Below are 19697 nucleotides of genomic sequence, written 5' to 3' on the forward strand. Positions count from 1 at the left end.
TGTAGATACCCGAAGGACCTTGGCGATCATCTCTAAATGTGGGGAGAGGGGGTCGTAAGGGGGTCCGAAAATGAAGACAGCGTATGCCGCTTGTCTACATTTGCTAATATTCTAGCACAACAGGCATAACGTGAAAGAACTGTGACAAACAGCTACGGCGGTTCGTACAATTTATATCGCGATTTTGGAGATTACCAAATGTAGTGTCTTGGATCATGGAGTAACTCTTTTAATGATGAAAAAATGTCCAATCTTTTTCCCAATTCTAAAATACAAAGTGCGACATATGTAAAACATGCGGTTGCGCAATGCCCATATCGGTAACGCCCCGTAGTTAAATTGGAAGCAAGGCCACAAATTGGCTCGCTTGTCAGCGGTGATTCAGCTGATGTGATGTAGTGTGCCATCCCAGGGAGCCGCCGTCCGACGCGATCACGCATACGTGAGTAGGCACGTAGCAGCAGCTGGTAATCCCGTACGCTGAAGTCGTTATTCTACCATTTGCTTCGCTCGTATCAACAGCCGGGGCTGAAGCTGTCCAGGAAGTCCTATCGAGGCAATCTTCGGCTCCTCTGTAGAACCTATATTCGTATGGCGCTCCGCAGTCAATAAAAGAAGCTGAAATCTTGCCAAAATGGGTTTTGCCGCCCATACAAGTCCCGCGAGCTTACCTGTGGGCCAGAACATGAGTTGTTGTAACGGTACATTTGACCCAGCGGACTCTACGAACACTTCCTTCGGGGAGGAACTGTCCTTCCTCCCGCCGCTGCATCCCGCCACGGTCGTCATCACTGCCATTCTTCTCATCCTCGCCGTTCTGCTTGGCACGGCTGGAAACATGCTGGTCCTGATCTCTTTCGTCCGCAACCGAGCTCTGCGAACGGCTACTAACGCCATGGTGGTCAACTTGTCGGCGGCGGACCTTCTGGCCTGCACCGCCGCAGTGCCGCTAGGGCTGGCGGTGGTGCTGGCGAGCACAGCCAGTACACCCCTACCCAGTCAGCTCTGCCACGTCCAGACCTTCTTCTCCACCCTGTGTAACCTGGTGACGCTATTGATGCTAGTGGGGATCAGCGTGGACAGATGGCTCAACATCACATATCCCTTCACAAGGTAGGGCCGTCTCTTTGCCATAAAAACAGAAGGGTATCATCACGTAATTATCTCTTTTCCAACAGTTGTTCTCTACTGGGGGGCCTTAAAATTAACAGGTTTGCTTGTCAATGATTACACTTCAGCTACGTTGTATCTTATTTGCAAAACCCACATTTAAAAATTCGCACTAGAACAAAAAGAGGCGGCAACGGGGTTCATTCATTTTTTTCTGTATCTATACAATCTATCTTTGACTGTTCTCTGGAATTGGGTTATCTGTTTTGTGGTTAAATATGTGATTTGATTACTTGTCATTTACATACTCTGTATGTGTATAGAAAATTAATGAAAACAATCATACAATAGATCTAGACATGGTAATTGCGATGGATAGGAAGCTTTGTCATCACAAACTATGAGGTAAATACAGAACATCATTCGTGCAATCGGACCATGTACAGAGGTCTACCCTTGGGAAATTAGAGGGGACATAGTTACCAATAAGATGAACTTCTGCCAATTATTGCTTGGCTGGACGTATGTCAAGTATAATGATGACCCCGATATTCCCCCTGTGGCGGTATGAGATGTTGTGTGTGTTATGAATCGAAGCCGACATCGATCGTGTGTAGACGGTGAATCTGTGACCATGTCAGGTTCTGTTCCGCTCGCTTGGTTGCGCCTGGCTGGTGCGAACCCGTGAAGCTCACGCGACCTGCATTAAGTACTACCCTACTTCTATGGTCTCCGGATAAAAGGCCAGATTTCCTATCTGTGTAGAGAAGAAAGAGAACTGTGAGAGTATGCCGCGACATGGGTAGTATATGTGTGCAATGTAGGCGTGAACTTCTACGTACACGTAGTCGATGTTATATGCCGAAAAAAAATTTAGGATTTTTCGAGCAGGTTAAAAGGTGCATTGGCCATGCCTGTGATTTAGAATTACATGGTGCAAACACCGTTCCGCGACCTCTTATGAATAAATCATTACCTGAAGATTAAGGATTTAGAAGAGTAATATCCGGCAGTGTGGGAATGGGGGTGGAAGTTGTTGTTAAAAAGCAACTGAAAATGGATGGTTATTTGTAGAATTTACATTAATAAGGTATATAGAAGCAAAGCTTTTAAGCCAGTTAAGTGTTGTTAAGCACGAGAAAGCCATCCCTGCCGATGTAAATGATAACTTGTGTCATAAACACCAGATTCTTGCATTTTTCACATTACAGATTTCCCTCCGGCCCATTAAATGAGTCATTTTCTCTGTCATGAAAAATGTCAAAGCTGCAGTTTTCAAAGCTAATTTTCACGACCTAGTTGGAAACAGATTCATTAGTAATTTAATTGTGAGGTCCGGCTGTTTCTTTGATGACACGTGTTTCAATATGCCTCCAAGCCGTCATTCAGTCAATTCTAGTTGTACTAATTACCGACTACTACTTAATATGAGAAAGGTGGCCTTGCTGCAAACTCTACATGTATAGTGCTTTTTGTAGTCTCCATGCATACATGCTGCTTTTTGACGTAGACAGTTGAAGCCTCTTCATATATCATGACAGCATGCGACACACACTTATGGTATTGCCTTTTGAAGTCTAACTTTGCCAGTAAAGAAAAATATTCAAGGCTACGTCTGCCAACCTAATCCAAAAACAGGACAAGGCTGATCATATTCTGTGTACATGTACTTCTAAAGACGCTAGGAGAGACACATTGCGCTAGGCTATAGGACAATACATGAAGGTAATATCACAGTGTATAATCCTACAATGTAGGTAATCCCACCATCCCTAAAATGGCACTGAAAACATGTTCTCGCTAATGCACGAGTTGATCTCGCTGTCCACGACACTAGAGCAAGGCTATGATGATGCATGTAGGTAATCCCGGGGTATTAACGCTTCCCGGTGACCACGCAACGCCCGGCCACTCTGCTAATGCCGACCTGAGCCTCCTCCTGATGCGACGATCATGGGTCGACTGGAAGATTGGAAGACGAAATATTTCACACATGGACATCAAAGGAACACGGCAACTACAGTTCTAGTTAAAACTCTCTTCATTTAACAACAAGAAATAATCATTACGTTTTTCGCTCTTTTATTGTCAGGATTTTTTTCATCCAATGTTTCCCCCATTGTTCAATGCGCCCTTCTTTTTGCTGTCAACGTTGCAAGAACTTAGTAAGACAGAGCCATAGATCCTAGCCATAGGCTCACTGCACAAGTGTTTCGCCGTAGATTACCATAAAACCATTTTCACGAGTTCCCTTGGAATTGTCATGAGGCTGTATTCCAAGATTAACTCCGCCGCCAACACCCACTCCATAGTTTTAATAAAATTCTGCAGCCTGTAACGTTACCATATTCTATCATCATGCCAAACCTGCACCATGCATCACACAGACAGTAAAAATAATTATGGTCGCGACCCCAAGCTCTCGACCCGAGCAACCCACACATTATGGAGGAAGTGGGTAGATTCCCAAACAAACCTGGGTGTAGCTACTCAAAATTCAATGTAACATTGATCATTCATGTAGTACGTGACATAAATCTATAAGAAAACGCACGAATACACCCTTACGAGAATTGTACAGCTTACTGAAGTATAGAAAGCTAAGACAAGAGAATGAAACGCCTAATGCGGTCCCTCCAGTTTGAGTACCTTGGGTGTGACAGTGTTGTCATCTGGGCGTTCATCTCCATCTAGCTGAACGTTATGCTTCAAGTCTTCTGGCAACATCATCAATCCAAAACTGGTTCAGTGACAAGCATCGCGGGAGACACGGGTTGACCCACTCTCCAAATCCTGGCAAAAAAGCTTTTACCCGCGAATGTGTCTTGACTCCTACATGCGTACTTAGCACCCGTGGGAACGTCACATTGGTCAGAACTAAAGGCCGACTCCCTCGGATTCAGCGCGCCTATTCATCATGATCAACCCGTAAAGCAACAAGTTTTGGAGAGGAGACAGCGATGGTACGGCACCGCTGGAAACAAGCGCTGCCAGACTTAAGTGGCAATTGGATCTATGTTGGCACGTTGTAACCACTTGTTTGGGCATTAGATACTGGATTTATCGATGTTGCATGTGTATATAACATATTGCGCTTGAGATAGGAGAGGAAAATCTAGATGAATATTGCCAGCATCACTCAGGCAGGTATCGGCAGATTGGGATTATATTTTAGTATGCGTGTAGGATTGTAGTCTTGATAGGATGAAGGTCAAGGTATGTAGTGGGGCTATTTTGGGGCTTTCCTTGGTACTGAATTGCCGGTTTTTTATCCTCCGTTCTGGAAATGCTATGGTCTTCACATTGGGTGAGAGACAGCTTTTGGGGTCAGAAATAAATACTTAAGATCCCCCTAACAGTGTCCCAGGTATACAAAATATAAGAGTTAAAGGATACAAGAATACACTTAATATTGCAACCTGATGTTATGCCTAGCGAAAACAAAAAGTGCATTGCGTTCACATTTCCGACCTGAATGTCAAGAAGGATTATGTACAAGTGCGAACCCGACTGGATTCATCAGATAGAATATCCTGCCGTGCTGCATTTACATAACTCTTCCATTAGCTGGGATGTGTTTCTGTGCGTCAGTTGTGATAAATCTCCTCTCATCAAACTGACAGTCGAGATACTATGAAACAACTGGACCATTGTTTGCATGCTGGTTGATATATAAAAGAGCGAGATTTGGTGATATAGTTTATGTAGGTGTGTTTCTGTCTACCGTATCCTGTGTAGCATTTCATTGATGCATTAGATATTTCATTTATTCAAGTTTCAGTCTACTGCAGTCTACCAATTGATAAATGGCAATGTAATTATGATTTCGCCATTGCATTTAGATTTAGTTATATCAGCGCCATGGTGTGAACTACAGAATAAGTAGCTGTACTCCGCACCAGTAATGAGGTGCAACCACTCATGCCTTGGGAACAAATTACCTGCACCTAATCAGATTAACGTTAGCACAGACTCCAGTTGCCGCGAGTAACGCTGATAGTAATAGGGACGTATGGGGCGATTCTAAGCGACCAGCTGCTTTGTTGTTCATTGAATAAGTTTTTCATACGCTATACAAAAGGATAGTAGGGTCCCTTTTTCTCTGGATGGAGAGAGAGCCCAAGCCCATTGAAAGCCCAAGCTTGGCTTTGTATGACCTTACGTTATAAAAAATTGGAATATATCCATGATCAGTGAAAGGGAGTTTTTGTAGAATACATATAGTTGGAAAATACATTATTTTTTAAACAATGTGGCAAATAGACTAAATCAGTACATTCTATCATCTAACCGTATATGTATTACCAGAAATGCATGTGATAAGTGATAGAAATCACTGTAATTGAAATGGGATGAAAACCCATTCAAGATCATATGTCGGAATCAAAGTGATCATTTGCTTTGGCGCCTCGGTCCTTACGGATGTACATAAGAGAGATTTCCGGTTGTTCACAACACTTGTCAGCTTTAGTACATAGCCGTCGGCTGCAACTCTCTCAGCTTTTAAGCAAACTCAGCAAAATATACCCAGTTCGGCTCATTTGGGACGGAGTTGAACCAGGTGTTGTAAACTAAACGGTTTATAAAATATGGTAATGTTGTGCAAAGTGAAAAATGTGCCAGATGTCTGTCTAGTCTACCAGATGTCTACAGAGTTAGTCAGACTAGAAAGGCAACATTTGCGAGCATGTGCGGCATATTTCACTCCCTATCCCTATGCCATAAAAATGGTTATCTCAATCCAAGTTGGATACGAAGCGAAATATATACGGTATAGAAATATGAATAGATATGATCCATGCTTTTAAGGGCTAGAATATAAAATATATGAAGAAAGAAGTAACGATATGAAAATGCACAGCTAAGCATAACCAGCAAAATATTGTAAGATATTATAGAAGAGTCTCGGCCTTTTAGTGAACCTTACAATACGTGCCGTACGTGCCTACAACACATACATGTCCATTATTTTTAACAAGCAAAGGTAGTCACACGAGCCTATGTAGTTTATATAAAATCTAGGAGGCACACGCGTACATCAAATTGATAGTGTCTGGAAGTGTTTGTGAGTTTAAAGGCATGTGCAGTTTTTAGGGCTTGGAAACCCGATTTTCCAAAGCCAATATTCTAGTCATTTATATACATACTGAGTTGAAACCACACTGTCTCCATGTATATTGAACGTCATGGAGCACAAATTCCAAACATTCTGACGGAAAATTGTTACTGGAAGGGCCCTGGGCTTATGTTTAGGGTACCGCCCAGAAAATAAAGGACTCATCTTGGGGCTTATTTCTGCAAAAGTAACTGACTCAAACGTGCTAATGTGTCAATAAACTCAATATCACAAAGTCACAATATCGCCTGAATCAAACAACAAATAAACAAATAAATAAAGATTGCCTTATTAAGAATATTTTCAGTTTTGCTGCCCTGAAATCTCATTGGATGCCTTTAACGCGAACAGCTTGAGAGTGATATGAGCCACTACAGTCGCTCACGTGTAGAACATAACAAGTCCACGAGTGGGACTCTCACACCGACGCCGTGTCCATCTGGCCTCCGTAATGAGGAGGATAATCAAAGGCTTGTTGGAGAATGATTGGTTGCGTGTCTGTCGAGCACACATGTAGGGTTTTTGTGCAGCGATGCCGCTCTTCAATGACGTCCAATTATCTCAAGCATACAGTCTGTGCCCGAAGAATTCTCTGTAGTTTAATATCGTAACCTTTTGCTCAAATATGGCATTACGGGCACACACGAACAATGTGATTTCGTCAAACTAATTTTATGTCTGTCAAAAAAACTCCAATGAAAGAATCTTTTTTTTTTCAAAAACATGCATCACTAATCTTCATAGCAATGTACGTTCCTCTCTTTGAAAAGAACGTGTTTTCCAGCATCAAGACATGTGTCTCAGAAATGGTGCTACAATTTGCGTCACATCTCTAGTAATGCTCTTATCTTAATCTGAAATGTACCTAGCAACCACAGAACTCAGTTTTCCGGGTCTAGGTAACTACCAACAGGCATCGTGGTTAAGACTGAACCTAACATGATAATCCTGCAAAAGACGCGGGCTCCCCATAGGTACTGCTTTTCAACGTCTGTAAGAGGATTGGGTGAGTCCTTTGTTTCTAATTATGATTCATTGGTCTGAAAACACAGGGAGCAGAGACTGTAAGAGTGTATTTTGAATGCCTGCAAATGCCGGCAAGATGGTGTTCTTGATCTTACATTGGTGCTGGGTGGATACTGGCTGTGCGCACTTTGCACTAAAGTTATATTTGGCAATCATTTTATGTTCAACTTTCTACCGGTTAAGTTGAAATGCCAAAGCTTTAATCCAAATGTCAAGACCTTTTCGTCGTCTATTTACAGATAGTACATTTAGCTTTTGACACGTTCAATATTTTAATCCAGGAAAAGCATAACTCCCCTTGATGCCCATTGAAAGAAAGGGATCGGCTCGGCTAATAGAAAGAATAAAAATAGCTCCTATCTAAAGCCAAGTGGTTTTCCGAAAACAAAGTAACCTTGGGCTGCCACGTTTGCTTGATGTGTACGTGATATCTGTCATCTGTACTTCCCGAGCTTCAAAGGGTATAGGATCTCCTGGACTTCGCAACATGGTCAAAAAGCTTTAGTATAGGTTACATTTGTGAAAACAACACCATCCCTTCTATATTCAGTATCCATGCCTATCTAGAATAGCACATTGAAAGAAAAATAGTAGGATTTAAATCTTATCGATAATCATGCGGTCCAAATTTACCCAGCTAATGTGCATTGCCGTACGCCTGGATAGATATATACGGTACATGCCGTAAGGATTGGGTAGAAACGGTTGTAATATAATATTTTGAATCTTTCAAACCTACGAGATATGGCAGTATAATATAGTCGAGGAACAAACCCATCGTATGTGAATTGTACTATGTATGTGTCAGGATCTGTCATGCAACTTTGGATCACTTTGAAAGTTTGAAACAACCTCAACTGGTGCAATGCACCATATTACACAAAATCGGCCCAAAACATGCACCTTAACAGTTCCATCTCTTGCTATTTCTCCTCTTTCATTCATGTCCTTGAATTTACAAAGCCGTTGTCCGCCAGAAGCTGACCAGGAACGTTATATAAGCACCTCCGGATCTGTTGTGTAACTAACCCACCGTTAAATATGCTGTGGCAGCTGAACAAATTCCCGAACCGACGCACACACAAAGAGCAACGTTACACAAGGTGTGATTGTATCTCCCGTTGGCTACACATGGCTTACAAGTCTGGCGATTTTATCGACTTTGTGCTTACTTGATGGACGAATACGGAAGCAGATAAGACATCTTCTGGTGGAGTTAAATGCACCGAGAGATTCTTTTGATGACATGCCCAGCCTGCAGCTGAGGTGAACAGCCGGAATATTGTACAGTTCATTACCCTTACTGAGAACCATCTGGCGAATTTCCTCTGCTTCTAACTGTACTTCTATCTTCTTAGTGTTGATTTTCTTTGCTAGGGAGCGCACAACCTTATTACTGCCAGGGGGAAAGATATTGTGGTAAAGAAAGTTAAGCTTACTATTTCAAGTGGTGTAACTTTTGAACGTTTTTGTGTACAGATATACATGTATGGATGGGTACTACCGGTGCAATAGACTGCAGTAGAATGCTCGCTATAGTATGAATTCTGGAAGTCGCGGCTTTTAAAGTGGCCTCGGCCTGGCCATACCAAAAACTTAAGAAATTGTACTTGTCGCATCTAAGTAATGTTTGTATTCCCAGCATCAGATGCCACACCACCGAGCAAGGTGTGTAGGCGAGAGAACTGTATCTTGTTGGATCTAAAGTTTTAACATGTAACTACCAACATAGATGGGAACTTTCATGATAGTGTACTTCTCATGTTCACATGTTTCAAGACGCACTCGGGAAATCCCCCCACTTCAAGCACCCGGCACAACAGACCGTCCATTCATGCTGAAAGTCTCCTCTCTATAATTGAATGGGATACAGACAACCATCTCAGATTCAAGCACGTTTTCATGTCTGACAGTCAATTTTCTCAGACTTTTACCAGATAAAGTTCACTACAACCAAAGTGACGGGTCCGGGAGTTTCTTCGCTTTGAAATGAAAATTACCCGTTTACGATGGGAACGGCTGACGACTTTGAGGTAACTGCTTCTTGACTTTGATTCGCCTTTGGTATTTGGTGTGGCCTTTTTACCATACACAGTGGTTACTTTTTATGCATTGGTAACATTTCATCAATGACTATTCAGAATAAGAATCCGTTTAAAAGCTTCAGCAACGTTACATCACTTGAACACCAATGCTTAGATGATCCTTTCTTTTTAAGTATATGCAATACCTACCAAAATCATTTCTCTAGAATCTGCTTTTACATCATGCATTGTAGGAAATTACCCGTTAAAGACGGCATTCACCGCCGCTTGGTCAATGTAATAAACCGTCTCAGATCCAGGGCCATTTCTTTGAGCCTCTCATATGTTAGGATCGTTCGAAGGAACGCAATATTGTCAGACTGGCATTCTGAATCGTTGGCGGGGTTTTAAAAGGAACCAAACGCCAGTAAGATTTATCTTGGTTATCAATCAATAGAATGATATCCAATGGGCTTCTTTTCTCTGGAGGTATAAAGGACATGGAGAATAGATGAATAACAAGTAGCAGGTAGCCTATAGAGAACTCTAGCCATAGGCCTCTACTACATATGTCTACTAGATATCAATAGGGAGCACGATTATATATTACACCGAAGGTGTCGTGAGATTTCCCAGCATCTCAATACCTGACAGTATCAGTAGGTGTATCATGAACTGACTAGTGCACAATCTCAAGTAAAATCTGACACATAAAGTCTGTCTTGTCCCCTGGAGGTAGTTTCGCACTGAATATTTTCTTACGAAGGCAATACGACGAGTTCAAGTCTTTGAATCTAAGTTAAGACAGTAAACGAAACGTTAAAAGATATATCAGAGTAAATTGAAAGTTGACCTTAAAAGAAAATACAAGCGGGCCCTTAGGATCATTGGTAATTGGGCTATGTTGTTTGTCGGTATTTTTTTCTCAGTACATTGTATTACTTTTTTTCAAACTGCACGCTGCCGCCAATTTGTTGCTTTTTGTGTCTCCCATAAACGTAAATTGGGAGCATCTGACGCTTTAATTGATGATGCATGGACAAAATAAAACGAAGCTTTCCCGAGGATTGACTTGAACATATCTCCAGCAGTCCGCTCAAATAACAAACATCAATCCTTTCCATGGCCCCTGTCATCTCCTGCTTTTAAACCATGGCTTAAGCGTGCTCGTGGGAAACATAGACTCTAAATATAGCCCACCTATTAGGCCAGTCTTCATGAAAGAAGAGGAGAACTGAACTAGATGAATGGGCCTATTATGAACAAACAATTTACTGATGATTGGTTTCATCTCTACTCCAGCATCCAAACACTATATCACAGTAGGGAATCCATTCATCGAAACCGCATGGAATAACGTCAGGTATGAATGGAATATGGCGCCATACGTCTTGCTTTTCTACGTCTGTATCCGTGTTCAAATTGCTTCGTTTGGGGGCTCCCGCAAAAGAACGAAATGTGAGCAAAAGAAAGAAATGTGAAGAAAGAAAAAGTAAGCTATAAAAGGATATTGCACAAAGGTCTGGGAGTGATAAAAAAGGTGAGAAAATTGAACACCACCTTATACCCCAAAGTTATGATTCCACTAGATCTGATACATTATATAGCGACGTTTATGACTTACATGTACCAGTACAGAACACAGTGACAAGCTTTAGCTACGGTTACATGTAGATATCAAGACATTTGGGACAAGTAAATGTATACCTCTTTTTCGATAAGAGTTGCAGTATAACGTTATGCCCGCGGTCTCTGCCAAGAAAGGATTTCATGAGAAACTAAACGGCACATATGTTTTACCTCAGCATGAGATAAGAAGTATCAAAGCAATAGTTTTTTCGTATCAGTTCAGAAGGATCGCCTGAAGGCACGACATTAGTTAGATCTGTTTAACTGACTGAAATACAAAAGAAACAATTCAGTGAGGAACTTTCCAGACGTTAGCTTGGTGATAAGACTTAGAATTGCCTTTTGTATTTCAATAATTGAAGCATACCCTTCAGTATAGCGCTCAATGTTAGATATGTCAGGGTGAATCATTGTATTTTCGTTTGTTCCCGCCATTGGAAGGATTTATAAACAAAATCAAACGTGTTTTGGTACTTCAGCTTCTACAAAAATATAGCAAAGTTGATCCACAACGCAATATGTTTTTATCCAACCCCACCCCATAGCACTCAACAAAATTGTAACGTTATAATCCCAGTGGTGCTATTCCCTCCCACCTGCAATCCTGTTTCTGATAGATTTGCTAATACCGGCACCGCAGGGACACTGTTGAATGCACAGGTACAAATCCCGACTCTATCAGGGACCACCTACGCAGTAGGAGACGTGGAATGAGGTAATGGTTCTAGTATCGACCTCTCTGATGGCTGCTTTCTTCCAAATGGCCTCATTGACACAAATGGAACACATCATGTTTTCAGCGCTAATTTTGGACTTAGACAAGAGGCATTCCGCGGTCATCGTTGGGGCCAGGACTGGCATACTTAAGGCAATGGTTATGGTAGGAAAATGTGTACGGAAGATGACTGGCTACTGCCGTCTGTGCAGGTACCATGATTTCAGACTTTCAAACGTAAACACGGACCTTTGTGTCCATCCTCGCTTTCGTACAAGCTCACGCAAGGTTCTCGCCACGATGTACTCTCGCGGGAACACATTTCAAAATGGCGCCTGTAATTGGAAGGGTGGGGCTATTGAAGGTATGTGCGTCACTGTCCGGACGTCTCGGCTAGGCCGCCCGTTGGGAGGGAAATGATGAAAATGGGATTTGAAAACTCTCAGCATCTAGGAATTAGGTAGTGCAGTCAGAGAATCGATCGGGCAGCTGTGACCCTAATGGGAAAGTTGTCTTTTAATCTACCATTCACCAATTCTTGTAAACTGTTATTGCCTACAGACGACACAATGTTCTTATTGAAAACAAGGTGCTTGTCTTAAGTTTTTGTACAAAATTGACTTCTACTACCTGCCCCTTGCAATTGTCAACTCTTTGTTAGACTTCACTGGTTGTCCTCTGCGATGATAAGACAAGCAAGCTTATATCAGCGAATGATATATTATCATGGTTTTACAACTTATTGCTCCCCGTGTACGTTTTACGTGTTCTATCTCTGCGTGATGTCTGTGCTGTTTGTATACGATTCCTGAAATAAAACTTGCCTGTTATGTACCAATAGCTTCTTTTTCCTTTCAACATAAAATCAGTCTTCAAAGCATTGACATAGTCTGTGCAATTATTAAACGAGTTTGAATGTCTTGACATTTAGAAAATTATTGAAATTCACTAATTTACGATGCCAAATAAAGCACTCAGATTATGAATCTTCCTTCAAAACTAAGAGCTTGAGATATATGGAACCATAATTCATGCTTTCTTGCGTTATCTCTATACCTTCTGAGACGACATGCTCCCTTGCATCCGTCTAAGATTATTGCTAAAGAAACGCACCGCGGTATTGCAGTAAATTATCTTTTATCTTTTCGAGCGTAATTCAAGTCACCTTTGCCTTAAAGTTCAGGCCTTTAAGCTTATCTTGTGATGATTAATTGTCCTAATACAGATGCGAGGTCCAGACATCCCGCTATTAGTGTAAAGAAAGCCTCGTGCTTTGAAGATATTACTTTGAGCTTCCTTTTTTATCGTTGATATTAACATGGGCAGACTGACCCTGGGTCAACTACCAACACGACATCTGGCGCCAGCAAAAGCGGTGTAGCGTGCTTTCTTAGACACATTCATTTCAAATCATCAACATTCATATTTTTGTCCTGAACTGGGAGACAGAAGTTGCCTTGACAGCATATAGAGCAAACTGGATATACACATGTACACCTTTGAGTACACACAACTCTGTGATAAGAGTCTATATACTAATTCCTTAGAAAGACTTAATCAATCATTGAAAGTTTATTGCAAATACTTGCCCGAGGGCTAATTGCAGTTACAAACAACATGAGGAAGAAAATACAGTGGTATGTGAGACTATATCTATATCATTAACGGGTATAGACCACTATGATGTTGTTGTACTTCCTGAAGGACGATGTTACCCTGTGAAAAGATGCTACAAGGCAGGACACACCAACAAGTAGCCCAACTCTGTGTCCAACTGGCTGTTACAAACCTGTGATTCAAGCAGAAGAGACGGCAATCGATTTTTCACAGGTCGATGCTGAAGCAATCTTTCCTCACTTTGCTTGCGTCATCAACTCGTCCCCAGAGTTCTGTTCCTCTTTTCATAATCCATTTCAATGATTACTCTGCACCTCCGGGGGCCTACTCCCACATTCTATCTATATTGGATTTCTGGTCTTTTGCTTCATAGTTAAGTAAAAGGGCAATTGCTTCTCGGCCACTGGTGGTTGGAGACTTTATTGGACTCCCTTTTGGACTCACTTTCAAGGCTATAGTCGATGAGGATATCTGCTAACACATGCTTGAATATAACTGTTTGGCAATTACCATTATCTGGGGTCATAAAGGCGCGGATGTATTTGACACAGGCTCTTAAAGAGATAGACATAGGCAGCAAATCAATACATGAAGGCGTAATAACAAAACATGATGTGGTCCCCATGTGTCAGAACGGTTCTTTGATAACAAAAGGAGTACTCATGGCTGACAGTAAAGGTGTCCTAGGTTTAAGATGACGAATTTTCCGGAATTACCTAGTAGTCTTCCGTACAGATCACTTCTTAAAGGCCCCTGATGGGGACTTTTTCACCAAAGCTGGAAACATTTTCCGGACAACGAAAAGGACGATCCTACAAGAGAGCATTTGTCATCTCTTTGCTCAAAGCTTGCTGTGATTCCAATACCAAATATGTGTATGTTTTGACACCTTACATTTCCTGACAACGGCATGTTTCCATCTCCTAGTTGCGACAGTAAGACCATCCGAGTGGCGGTGTGCGTAAGCTTCGCCTGGATCGCCGGCCTAACCGTGGCTGTGGCTGAGGCCGTCTTACCGACCACTTCACACTTCCACGAGCGGTGCCTGGGGCGCGGGGGCGGCCTGGGCCGGCAGACGGACGCCATCCCGCTGCAGACGTACAGCGTGGTGCCCGTGGGGCTCGTGGCGCTCTTAGTGGTGACGGTCTGCTACGCTCTCATCGTCAGGGCTGTCAGGTACGAATATTTAAACATAGATCTTTTTTTGCGCGTGTGAAACATTTTGACGGATTCTTAAATAAATTAATTTCGATGACGCAAAGCAATGTTCCATTATTTTGATCATATCAATTATTTCTACCATTTTGCATAATCTACTGCTGTGCTTGTTATCTCAATGAGACTTGGATTATCTCAGGTGGAATCGGATTTATATTGCAATTAAGGTGATCCATTAGGTAGATGACAATCGTTTTCGTGATGTTCAGTTGATTAATGCTGTGTTGAATGAGTCACTAGTACATTAAGGTGATCAATTAACTGATTAAAATGGAAAGAGTTATAGGAAAGGCGAAGAACCATAGAAGATAAAAAGTCAGACTTTCATTCTCGAAAGTATGCGTCAGACGCCAATTGCCTTTTGTAACAATATCTCTAAACAAAACATCATAAATATCTTAAACGTGTGTACACTTAGCCTAACATTGCTTTTTTAACACCTCCAGGTAGAGTTTACTTTTTATGCAATATAGAAATAATGTTTTTCTCAATATATCTTAACTTCCAGGATCCACATGAAGCGCCGACTGACACGACTTCGCCCACGCCGCCCTGTCATCTTCGTCCAAGCGGCACCAGAAAACACCGGCCCCGACAACAAGTCCCTGCCGCAGGACTGCAGCGTCGTCATCGTCCCTGCCACGCCCTCCATCTTCTCTCCCTCCGCTCTCACCGACAACAGCGCTGCCTTTACGTTTGCCTCTCCCGTCAGTTCCCCTGGCCCGTGTTTCTCGAGCGGAACATCGTCTCAAATCACTCTCCAGACGCCCATAGCCTCCCCGTGTACCTCCCGCCTGCCCTCGCCCGTCCCCCCAGGCCCAATGACTACCCATCCATCCCCCATCCCTCCCAGCCCTATGCCTTCTTACTACTCAAGCTCCACTTGCACGCCAAACACAACATCATCTCCATGTATGCCAGATACAGACATAGAAGAACTGACTGAAGATTCGACGCCCCAACAAGTCCCCAGCAGACAACATTTTCTGTTCGATCACGAAAACATCATGGCGCACCAACATGGCCGCCCCGTGCATGGTCACGAACAAAGGCATGCTGGGAAATTCCTGGCCATCCCCGAAGACCAGGAGGGGGACCGGCCGGTGACGCCTGGGCATGCGCACGAGTTTCACACGTTCGGAAACTTCCTCTCTGTGCCAACCACAGCCGTATTTCGAGAAAGGGACAAAAAATTGCCACATTCAGCTACAGAGGGATACGAACTGGAAAACATGAGCGAATCCCTCTCGCCCAACGTCGTGCCAAGGACGCATACGGACATTCCCAAATCGCCCAGGCGTTCGTCAATGTCTGCCCTTCACAGCCACCGCTCCTTCTTCAAGAGAAGAATCAGCTGGACACACGCCGACAGCTACGACCTGAGTCAGGAGGGCCACGCCCCTGTACCCGGCATCAGCCATACCTGCAACCCGGTTGTCGAACATCCCCCAGCTGTCGACCATCCCGCCGAGGAGATCACCCGGCGGAAACTGAGCTGGACATTGCCTGACCTGACCAAACGATTCCGTGTGCGGCCAAATTCCAACGGGGAAGAAGACAAAGGAAAGCCCTCTGATGACGACAATGGCACCGCCCCAAAGTCCACAGTCAGTCGGATCGACTTCCACACAGAAACTGTTCGGTACTATCGAGACGATGACACCTCCCTTCCTGACGTCACCTGCCCACCATCCCTAGATTTGAACGGACAGAAGTCGCCGCTACCAAGTGCGGACAGGCAGGAGACCGGAGCGGCGTCCAATACCTCCCGGGACGGTAAAGCACCCTCTGAGGGCTACAGGAGGAGGAGAACGCGCCTCGCTGACCGCTCTCCTAGCCAGAGAATGCCAGATGCCATGGACAAGTCTGCCGCAATCCGCTCAGTCTACATCATCCTGGCGTTCATCGTTGCCTGGATACCGTTGCCCGTGGCACTGCTGATTGAGTACTTCGTGAAGAGCCCTGTGGTGTACAACTTTGAGACGGTTGCCTATGTACTGATGCTGAGCACCAGGGTCGTACACCCATTGCTGTACGCTTGCTTCCACAAAGGCTTCAGAACTGAATTCCGACGCAGCTTAAGAGGCTTTAAATGCAAAAAGGAAACAACATAAACTGAACAACAATCTTCTGTGATTTTAAAAAGGTATATCAGGATATATCAACCTTCTAAATCTTTCGGCAAAAAAACTGAATATGAAAGTATATGAAAAGCTTTTTTCAAACGACACCAAATTATTACTAAAGAAAATGTTTGCTAAATAATTATTTGATAACATCAAGTAGTCAGAAGTATTATAATATAAACTAAAAAAGATATTTTGAAAATTACTTACCATGAAATCTTGTTTGTATAACCTTAACCTTAACCTTTCTTTTCAAATTGGATCGTTTACTTGTGACGAAACCCATTGAGTTGTCAAAGTGCCCGTTCAAATCGTGTTCATTCTTTGTAGCTCTGCGAAATTCTGTCTTGATGCCAGTCATCTGACAATTCTCATCAATAGTAATAAAAGAACAGATGTGAAGGGTTCCGGGAACAATGAATATAACGAGCGATCGAATATTTGTGACTTTTAAGTACCAACCTCAGATTTTGTCGATAAATATATATTTGATACGAAAATCAACAACTCTAATGCCGTTTCCATCACTCCAGGGTTGCCACTTTTAAAAAATTTCGAATGACCTTTTGTGTATATTTCATGACATAAAAGAGACCATATATCCGACTGTTATTTCGGAAAATTTGAAATATTTTCCTCTCACTTAATTACTATCAGACTTACAACTCACAATAATACTTTCTGTACTTCATACAGACTAATTTTTCATATAGTGTATTGGAATGTATATATATATATAATTGTGAAATACTTGTGAAACAGCCGTCTTCTGACCTCAGTACTAGTGCCATAACTGATACACTTGACAATGGATTTCCTCCAGCAATAGTCTATCTACAGTTAGGTGCCGCAGAAATAAAATCGGTATTTGTTTTGTCGTTAAGGGTGAGCGTGAGAGGTCTTTTCTTAATTTTCATCTAGGTGAAATCAAAGCAATACACAAGTTAACTGTGAATTGACAATTTACCAACTTGAAGTATTTGGGGTTTCTTTTCAGTCGTAATTCTGGCTGCTCGCGCTTGCTCCTTTTCTTCTTTCATAGGCTTTCAGAATCTGTCAGCTGACTGATTATATTGTACGTACCAAAGAATGTATCCGTTCTTTTCTGCTCAAGAAATAAGCTGGTCTAGTCATAGGTATTACGTTGTTGACAAACAAGCACAAATAATTACACCTGCGCTGCAGTCTATGTTGCTTATCGCGGTTTTACGCGAGACATTGCGAGACATTGCATGTCGTTTACAATTATCATACTCTTGGACGAGAAACATAAAATTCTTCTAAAACTGAAATTAACAGAATCCCTTCATGACCACCGTGTGTCCAACGCCAGTTATGCGCCCTTTATAATTGGCACAAAATACGACTATTGTATTTTAGTGTAAAAAGGAAAGCCTCTGTACATTATGTACAAAAAGATAAAACGTTCCTTAATATGGCGAAGAAACGTCAAATGCTCTTTACTAATTTCTCTGTTTCTGTATTGTATGTATTCACAATACTAACTCAATTACATTCCCAATGCAATAAGAAGCATTCTTCAAGTTGAAAGAGAGATGACCCATCAATCTACATAGAGTTTTTGAATATGACGATTGAAAAAGACTGCTTTAAATGGAAACAGACACAATTACTAATAATATAAGGTCAACTGGAGTATATCAAACAACACTGTAACGACATTGCATGTTAATGTAGACGATAGACAATTATACCTGATTGTTTAATACCATATCACACCTATATGTTGCACAGATGTTGATAAATGAAGACTAAGAATCGTATGTTTTTTATCGTTTGTTCAAATATTGTGTCCGAAACAACTGTCACATTTTGATAAAAAAATTGTGTTCACAAGCATAAAGAACAAGACAATGTACAAATAATAATGTACAGCGTTGCCATTGAAGTAATAGTAATAAGAATTATTGTTGATGTATCACTTTGACACAAGGTACAAGAGAATAAAAAAGAAATGGTTCAATTGTGACTGATCTTGTATCATTGGTGCGTATTATATTGCATCTAAGGTCCAGAATAGATAAGATTATATTGTGTACGTGTTAAGGCACACGCGCACAGATACACATTATTACGACAGCAAAGCATGGCACCGCCCCTTCAGTATTTGAACTATGTATCTTTTGAAAACCTCTGGTTTATAGAGCTAGTTTTTCTTACCATTCTGTTCGATCAAAGACTAGTTACGGGATATGCGAAACCATCTGACAACATGTACATAGTTCGAACTGGCACACAAACCGTGACCTTTAAACTGAATTAGTAACCTCACATGTCAACAGAATCACAGATCACAAGATTACTATAATACCCCTACCCTCCATCATGAAGAGATTACAGGAAATGTGTCTTATCTGTGGTGAAATTTATGACTAGGCTGGCCTTAATGACAAACTTCTGCCCACGCCTGTTAGATGATTGCGTGTAAAGTAGCTGCCTAGGGTGATGTTTTAGTCATTATAATCTCTCTCGGCGGGGGCTTGAGTTAAAATCATGAACATATTCAAATCTCTGCCCTAGAAAATCACGTATCCTGCGATAAGTGATCGACCTTTCAAATCGAGGTCAAGGTCGTGCGGTCGTGTCAAAACGTATTTTATAAGGCTATCTTGTTGTTGTTGAAGTACTTAGTTAAAACATTAACTAGAAAGGTAACATTTGCATAGCAAATGCATAATGTTTACCTTCGCATATGGTCTGCTCTGTTAATTCTTACTCAAACACATTCATACATATGGTCAGACAGGAGTTTAAATCCCTCCTGCTGTAAAATTGCAACATGATGTACGTAACCCAACACTAGTCACTATGGTAACAGACAGTCTGGTTCAGGTCATTGGCCTTTTTGGTTTGGAGAAGAAGAGGAAATGTAGCAAAAACAATATGTTTTCCTTCGGTAAACATAAAAATTAGTACGCATTGTTTTTCTTTTCCGGGATTACCCTGTGAAACTATCAGATAGAAAAAATACCCTATGATATCTATGTATGTGTTTAGCGCTTTTACAACGACACGCTGGTTGTACGTGGCAAGGCGTACATACCCTTAATTATCTGCGCTCTCACTTCACTCAGGTACAAAGGAGACAGCGTGTT

General features: G+C 42.0%; 1 protein-coding gene across 1 annotated transcript; it reads left to right on the forward strand.

The window, feature by feature from the left end:
• The first annotated feature begins 448 nt into the window (after positions 1 to 448).
• On the forward strand, positions 449 to 16678 carry LOC109462218. Its single transcript, XM_019758755.1, has 3 exons — positions 449 to 1113; positions 14165 to 14413; positions 14964 to 16678. Exons 1-3 carry the CDS (start codon positions 635 to 637, stop codon positions 16567 to 16569), a joined length of 2334 nt encoding a protein of 777 aa, XP_019614314.1. The 5' UTR covers positions 449 to 634; the 3' UTR covers positions 16570 to 16678.
• Positions 16679 to 19697: the final 3019 nt, after the last annotated feature.

Source organism: Branchiostoma belcheri, unplaced genomic scaffold, assembly GCF_001625305.1.
Source record: "Branchiostoma belcheri isolate BF01 breed outbred unplaced genomic scaffold, Haploidv18h27 scaffold1, whole genome shotgun sequence".
Lineage (NCBI taxonomy): Eukaryota > Metazoa > Chordata > Leptocardii > Amphioxiformes > Branchiostomatidae > Branchiostoma > Branchiostoma belcheri.

Bases quoted from the DNA above. Each gene is read 5' to 3' on its own strand.
- LOC109462218 (XM_019758755.1), top strand. From the start codon at position 635: ATGGGTTTTGCCGCCCATACAAGTCCCGCGAGCTTACCTGTGGGCCAG. The intron at 1,114-14,164 runs GTAGGGCCGTCT...TCCATCTCCTAG, and splicing joins ATCACATATCCCTTCACAAG to TTGCGACAGTAAGACCATCC. The intron at 14,414-14,963 runs GTACGAATATTT...CTTAACTTCCAG, and splicing joins CTCATCGTCAGGGCTGTCAG to GATCCACATGAAGCGCCGAC.